Source organism: Poromitra crassiceps (genome assembly GCF_964638095.1).
Source record: "Poromitra crassiceps genome assembly, contig: HAP1_SCAFFOLD_421, whole genome shotgun sequence".
Taxonomy (NCBI): Eukaryota; Metazoa; Chordata; class Actinopteri; order Beryciformes; family Melamphaidae; genus Poromitra; species Poromitra crassiceps.
This window is the reverse complement of record NW_028151986.1, coordinates 95,796-103,590: the sequence shown is the minus strand read 5'-3', so window position 1 is coordinate 103,590 and position 7,795 is coordinate 95,796. Positions and strand designations below refer to the sequence as shown.

At 57.3% G+C, this 7,795-nt stretch overlaps 1 protein-coding gene across 1 annotated transcript; it reads left to right on the top strand.

Annotated features, from left to right (window-relative positions):
- Window positions 1–641: 641 nt before the first annotated feature.
- LOC310771198 (kelch-like protein 10) lies at window positions 642–2,700 on the top strand (the record flags this gene model as incomplete). The annotated part of the gene is made up of 3 exons (XM_083663862.1): window positions 642–1,611; window positions 1,888–2,064; window positions 2,369–2,700. 3 exons carry the CDS (start codon window positions 642–644, stop codon window positions 2,698–2,700), a joined length of 1,479 nt encoding a protein of 492 aa, XP_083519988.1.
- Between the last annotated feature and the right edge of the window lie 5,095 nt (window positions 2,701–7,795).

The following is a 7,795-nucleotide window of genomic DNA, read 5'->3' as shown; positions in this document are numbered from 1 at the left end:
TCGAAGTGGCGGCATCTTTCAGGCCTTCAGTTTTTGCGAATATCTGTGCACAAACGCAGACACATTACAATTACAATGAACATAATACTTCTGGCATTCGTAGGAAACAATTGGTAAAGAAAATGTACTTCTAAAAGAAAAAGTAGGTAGCATTTTCGAGCTGGAATCCTATCAATAAAACACTTACAGATTACGCTTCTCCAAGACATGTACAAGACAAGACTCCAAGACACTGGTATTTTATAGCCACCACAGGGAGCATCCTGTCAGAGCGAGACAGAGTTGTCAGAGGATGGTGTTTCTGTCAGGAGATATCTTTGTTAGAGGACAGCCTCTGAAAAACGCCCCTCTTACAAAATCCTCTCCTCCGACAAAAAACTCTTCTCTGACAAAACGCCCGTCGCACAAAATCCTCTCCTCCTCTCCTCTAGAATGGTACAGGTTTTAAGCCCAGTTTTCTGCTCCAGATAGTCTTGTAAAACTAACACCCCCCTGCCCGAAGTATCACTTTCTGTCTTTTCCCTTCTGGTGTGAGGACCTCCAGAAGTCAGATTTTCCCATCAAAGGAGAAAAAAAAACGCATACTCTGATCATATCGAATATTGTTTTTTATTTTTGTCATTGGAACCCCGGTAGTCGCAATGCCGCCTTCGGGCTATTGGCGGATCAGAGTGGACGGCACGGAATTCGACGTCCGCAAGGCCGTCCTCTGCGGCTGCAGCCCATACTTCCGCGCTGTCTTCGCCCACGGTTGGACGTCGCAGGACGACGTCTACGAGATGGACGGCCCCGTGTCGACGAACGCGATGCGTCTCCTCCTAGACTCCGCCGACGCAGGCTCCGTCCCGGTGACCGAGAACAATGCGGAGGAGCTGTTGATAGCGGCGGATTACCTCGGCTTCGCCGGGGTGAAACGCTCCTGCTGCGAGTTCCTGGAGGCGCGGCTCCACCCGGGGAACTGCGTCGGCATCTTTACCTTGGCAGACCTATACCACTGTCCGGACCTGAGGAACGAGGCCTTTCTCTTTATCCTGCTGCGCTTTGAGCAGATCGCCGCGTACTCCGAAGAGTTCCTGGGACTCTCTCTCGAGCGGTTGACGGACATCCTCGGACGGGACGATCTGAACGTGGGGCGGGAGAGCGCCGCGTTCGAGGCCGCGCTCCGCTGGATCGCCCACGCGCCCGAGGAGCGCGAAGGTCACATATCCGCGCTACTGCCCAAGATCCGCCTGGCCCTAATGGCCACGGACTACTTCGTCGACCGGGTGAAGAACCACGGTCTGGTGAAGGACGACGCAGAGTGTGAGGCGATCGTCGCCGAGGCCGAGAGGGTCATGCGTGATGTAAACGCCCAGATTCGGCCGCGCCAGCCACATGCCGTCCTGTTGGCCGTCACTCGAATCAGGTTTGGCGACGGTACAACTTCGAGGATTCGGCTATACGATCCACGTGACAAGTTCTGGGCCAATGTACCAAACAGTGAACTTCGGCCTATGCAAAATTACAGCGCCGCCGCTTTCCTAAATGGCGCTGTCTACTGTGTTGGCGGCTACATGAGCGATGAGAGAGGTTCGTTCTGCATTAACACCAGCGTGCGGAAGTTTGACCTCGGTACCCGTACTTGGCACGATGTGGCAGCCATGCATCATCCTCGCCCAGGGGGGCACAGCTTGGCAGTACTGAATGGCAGTATCTATGCCATGGGAGGCAAGGTAGGAAAGGTACAAACCGAGCAGGATGGGTTCGAGAGAGGCATCGTGCACGACAGTGTCGAACGCTATGATCCTGAGACCGACAAGTGGACTCTGCTCCAACCTATGAACGGGAAGAGGATGCACGCCAGCGCCACAGTACTGAACAACAAAGTCTACATCTGCGGTGGTGTAGTATATCGTCGTGTGACGGAGTATGAGCACTCTTATGAGACACATGAGGTCCTGGACACGGCCGAGTGCTACGACCCAGACACCGACCGGTGGACGAAGATCGCCCGCATGAGCGTCGAGCGTTCCCACTTGGGCGTCATTGCCTACAGACAGCGCATCTACGCAGTGGGCGGCCATGGTTTGGCCGGACGACTGCGCAGCGCCGAGGCCTACGACCCGCTAACCCAGAGGTGGAGCGCCGTGCCCGACATGCCGGAACCACGCACCAACTTCGGCATCGGGGTGGTGGACGACCAGTTGTTTGTATGCGGAGGATCACCCGACAGCTCCAAGGTGGAGAGCTACAAATGGAGTACCAACAAGTGGCACGAAGCCTGCGGGATGGGGGAGGATTGCATTTCAATCAGCTGCTGTGTGGCAAGCGGACTGTCCGACATGGCCGAGTACTCCGTGCCCCGCTACACCACGGCGCGTCTACGCAGTGGCCGGCAGTTATATCGGAACTAGACTGCACAGCGCCGAGGCCTACGGGCCGCTAACCGACACGTGGAGCGCCGCGCCCGACATGCCTCGTCCGCGCAGCAGCTTCGGCATCGAGGTGGTGGACGACCAGTTGTTCGTATGCGGAGGATCCCCCAACAGCTCCAAAGTGGAGCGCTGCGACTGGAGCACCAATGAGTGGCACGAAGCGTGCGGGACCGGGATGAGAGGCATTAGGATCAGCTGCTGTGTGGCACACGGACTGTCCGACATGGCAGAGTACTCACAACCTGGTCTAAAGCTTCTCTCTGTCATGACCTGTGAAACAGTGTGAAGAATAAATTAAAAACGCATACTCTGATCATTCTTGTAGAATATTGTTTTTTATTTGTATCATTGGAACCCTACAACTGCTGTACATAGCGTCAACTCCATGCTCATCACAGAGGTCTATATTTGTCTCTATTTCTTTTCTATGATTTACTCTAGGGGTTTGCTCTGCCCCACCGGTTATTCTCTCTTCATATATTTGTATTTATACCAGAACCCCAGAATGCCAGCACCAATAGCCATCAGCATTAAAACTAAAATGTGACACTGTGTTCTTTGTATTCTTTATTTTCGCAGGTGCAGAAAACACACATACACAGAAAATCAAAATCTGGTTCACGAGGCCCAGGGCCCTATGTAGAATTTCAGTAAATCAACAACATATATCAGGTAACAGAAGTGTCACTCCCACTATTTGTCCTGGAGTGTCTCAACCTTGACGGTGTCTTCAAGCATCTCAGCATCAGCGCTCCCCAAGGCCGCCACGGACGTCTTTGCCTTGGTTAAGTGCTTCGCATACATCATGTAGTGGCCGTAGTCCCTCGCGGCCAAACCAAACCCGTGTTCGTCAATGTCGCGCCAGAGCAGCTCGGTCAGCCAGTTTTCGGGCCACGGGACGTATGAGGGGTGGCACACCTTGACGACGTTCATGGCATTGTAGGTGGTAGCACCGCGTTCGCCCTTGGTGGCAAAGGCGCTGTCGATCAGCATGGTGTCCTGCCCCAGGCAATCCATCATGCACAGGTCGAGCGCGAATGGGCGGCGCTGCAGTGCACGCACGGCGACCGTCATCCTGCACAGATCCTCCTGGTCTGCAGAGGGGGCGTGGGACACTCCTGGCCTGCCACGAAAGTTGCTCAGCATGACCTTGACGCTGTCAGCCTCGCTGACCAGCCTAAACACCTCGCGAAGGATCAGCTCCAGGCCCCGGCACACCGCCGCAACGCTCAGGCCGTTTTCCTCAGCCAGATGGAAGAGATTCTCCGGGGCCGCCAGCCGCACATCGGGCCCGTTGGCGAGGTCGAGCCGGAGGTGGCGGCCAGGCTGCTGCGGGTCGTCGAAGTTGAGTAGTGCGAAGTAGTGGTATACGTCAGCCAAGCGGTCTGGTTTGAAGGTGAACAGCAGGTTCTGGAGAAGTTTGCGCGGCTCCATTCCGCTTGTCTTGCACGACAGCGGTTTGCGGTACTCGGGCACCTTGTCGAAGATGGCCACGCGTACCTTCGCGGTGCGATTTCTGTAGCTCGCCTCGAACTTGGTCGCTTCGTCCTTGCCCGCCTGAACCAAGGGCGTTGACTTCAGGCCCGCCGGCAGGTAGAGCTGGTGGCGGAACACACCCGTGGGTAGCCGAAGGTGATCCGGTGTGCAGATGCGCTGACTGTACAGGTACAATCTCTCCAAGACGGCCCGCGTAATCCAGCCGAAATAAGACCCGGACCAGTCCTCAACGTACTGCGTGATCGCCCTGGCCGTAACGTTGTCCCTTAAACGTATAAACAAGTCGCCCCTGTGGACCTGGCAGGTCTGCCGGTTGATCAGCCACAACAGCAGGTAGACCTTGCTCAGCGAGACTTCGTTCATCTCAGCCAGGACATCGTGCCAGATGAACACGTCCGTCTGCTTCTTCGGTGCAGAGCGGGACGTAAGCGGGAGCTCCACTGGTATGGTGCGATCGGCGAGCGCTTCCATCTCAGACCTAAGGTCCTTGAACTCAGTGGAGTTAGGTTCAATGAAGCTGGTCACTCCCTTGACCAGCTGCTCCCAGGCATCTGCTTTGTTGCCAGAGCAGAGGGCCCAGCTGGTCACGGCATTCAAAGGCTTGTACAGCAATGCTGACTTGACGCCCTGTTCCAACGGCAGCCAGTACTTGTGTAGGATGTCATGCAGGATGTCGAGCATCCTCAGGCAGGTCTCGGTGTAGGAAGGCAGCGTGTCGGCGGACCCGCACAAGAAGCAACGGTTCTCGGACATGGTGTTGTTGTAGAGGCGGTCGAGGGATCTTGACTGAGGTGCGGAAGTGCGGACTGAGACCTCGCTGATCCGCTTAGCCTCGCTTAGGCTAGTAGCTTAAATTCATTGTCAACAAGCCCCTCTTCTAGGCCGTCACCAGGAGTCAGACCGGGGCCTCTATTCGACCAAGCTCAGAAAGATAGACACAACAACACCCTAGGGGTTACAGTCAAATATGTTTTTATTTTCTATTGTCTCACATCACACATCGAGTTACAACAGTGTCACAAACTCCTCAGTTATGCCAGCCCCGGAGCTAGGCGGTGTTCGCGTGTCGGCGTCGCCGTCCGTTTCTGAGCCGTCGCTGTCGCTGTCCGTTTCTGAGCCGTCGCAGTCTGAGTCGCTCTTCTCGTCGGGCAGCGTAACGTACATGGTGCTGACAGTGGTATGCAAGTACTTGTCTGGGCCGTAGCCGTCGGAGTTCCATTCAATGCAGCCGGCATCCGAGACGGACGCCGCAACACTCAGACGGACACTCTCGCTCTCCGTCGTTGCGCGTTGCGAGTCAGCTCGCACCACGAAGAGGGCTGCGTTGATCTCCGCCGGCTCTCGGAGCAGCGTCACACTCTTCTGTATGGCCGCAGTAGGGCTCACTGTCAGCGTCGCAATCCGAGACATGGTCATCGGAGACCTCAGAGTCTTAGCCGTCGCTGTCTGCGGCTGAGTCCGGGTGCCGCGGCCCGCAGTCGTGAACCATCAGTGTGTCTGAGTCGCTTGCGACTGACGTGGGCTCGAAGTTGTTAGCAGCAAGAGCGGCTCCGAGACGCTAATAGTTCAGTCGGCTGTCGGCGTCTACGGCCCCCCCGTCGTCCCCGCTCCTCCCAAAGCACGAGATGCAACGTGAGACGAGCGTGGGATAGTCGACCAGCAGCTCCGAAAAGATGGTCCTCTTGCACAACGGGCATGTGGTGTACACCTGCCTCATGTAGGTGAATGTCAGCGTATTGACCGACTCGGTGCAGAGGGGCATGTACATGACGGGGGCCTGGCAGCAAGACGAGCTGAAGGCCATCCTGTCGAAGTCAAACTGGACGTCGATGTTCTTGGGGTTGCCCCGCACTTCGGCTGAGCGGAAAGTCTGGTTCTTGAGGCAGCTGTAGCAGCGCATGTCACACTCGTCAACGCGGGGCTTGCCGCGCGGCTGGCCGGGCACCAGCAGGAGCTGGTGGTAGGTGGGCTCGATCCAGTTCACGTAGCAGTTGAGCACGGCGTACAGCGTCGTCAGCACACGCTCGTGCAACCCGGCCAGCTCCGCGAAGTTCTCTTGGTTGATGAGTTCGACCGCGGGCTTCAGCCATGGCATGCACGCAGCCGCCAGCTCCAGCGGGCTGTCGGTGGTGTAGGCCATAGCCAGCCTGTAGTAGCAGCCGAGGCCCCACTGGAGGTCGCTCTTGACCAAGCCCGCGTGGCCGACCTGCTTCACCTTCTGAAAGGCCTTGGTGAGCCTGTTCTGGTATGACTGCTTGGCCTTGACGAAGCTCAACTTGTGCCACTTGATGCCCGGGCACTGGCCGTCACCGGACCTTCCGGTCGCCGCCGTCCTCGGGCGATGCTGCCTGGCTAAGACGGAGCCCTGAAATAGGAGCCCGGCCGCCTCCTTCACGCCCCTGAACCGGGAGGCGTGCTCCGGGGTATTAGGGCCCGGGTTCCTTGACAAGTACCTATAAAAGTGCGCCATCAGTCCTAATCTGAGTAGATGCTTCTTGTTCTCCCTAGCTGAAACCTCCTCCCTGCTTGGCAGCCAGTTGGCGTTTTCCCCCTTCTCGCCCGGAAACAGCGCAGCAGCCAGATCGTCCCACAAAAAGAGACAGAAGGCGTACGCCTTGTCACAGCCCCGAGTGTTGGTCTTGCACGTCAACAACTTCTCTAGTTCCTTTCTCTCACGGTCGGCTCCAGACCCCCTCGGACTCTTAGAATGGCGGGTGGCGTAACTAAGACACTGAAGGTAAACCTTCCCCAGGAGAGTTTTTGCCTGACGGTGGGACCGGGCCACGCCAACATCGATTACGGGATGGAGCTGTCGCCCATGACCCACGTCCTTGTCGACTCCCCGCCTGTCTTCCATGTCTACTGCCCCGCCGTCGTGCCGAGCAAGGTGCTCGTGCTGCATGGCGAGCACCTGGGCCACTTCCTGACTATCCAGGGCAGCCCTCGCACCATGGACAAGGTCCCTCACCGCTCCCACGTCACGTATGAGCAGGTGGCCTGGCAGAGCCTGGTCAAACTGCAAGGCGAAGAGGCTGTCCTCTCGGCGTTCGTAGGCTCTATGACCTCGGACAATGTGCTCGCCGAAATACAAAAGCCTTCTGGCGAGGCCCAGCCCTGGATCGTGTTCAGGGAGACTTCGCTGGAGGCGGCGGCCTTCATCTTGCAGCTGCTCCAGAAGTTCTCGCCGATTGACCTGAAAACCGACGATCCCATTCCGGGGCCCGACGGATCAGAGCCTCGGCACATGGTGTTCATGTACCTGACGCAGCTGTTTGCCAGGTGCGTGGCTCTGAACATGGAACCCCAGGACCTGGCGATGGTGCTGAGCGCAGCCTCCGCGCCCTTCCTGGAGCACAACTTTGTCGACCCGCTGTTTGCAGCGACGCTGACGAAGCCCATGTGGCTGCCGGTCGGCGGCGTCTACAGGCTTTTCCAAGGCTTCCACATCTGCCAAGGCGAGGACGTCACCCCATCTACTGCAGGCTTCTACTGGACCGGCGCCGACATAGCGGAGCGACTCGCGCACAAAAACAGGTTGACGGAAAGCGAGTGCCGAGCCCTATGGTTTGTTGCCCCGCAGATGGGAGACCGAGCGGCGGCGCTCGAGAAAAACAAGGCGCTTGCCCAGGTGCCGATGGGCGGGCCGGACATGTATGGTAAGAACCTCTGCATCTACGAGTACCTGCTGTCAGACAACATGATGGCCTACCTGCAGTGCCTGGTGTTTGCGACGATGCGCAACATGCTGCCCTGCCACAACAACAGCCAGTACAGCCAGTCGGACCTGGACAAGGCCGGCGGCAGCGTGTTGCTGCTGCGCGATGCCATAGTAAATCAAACAGAGACACTCTACAAGAGCATCAAGGACGGGTCACAGGGGAACA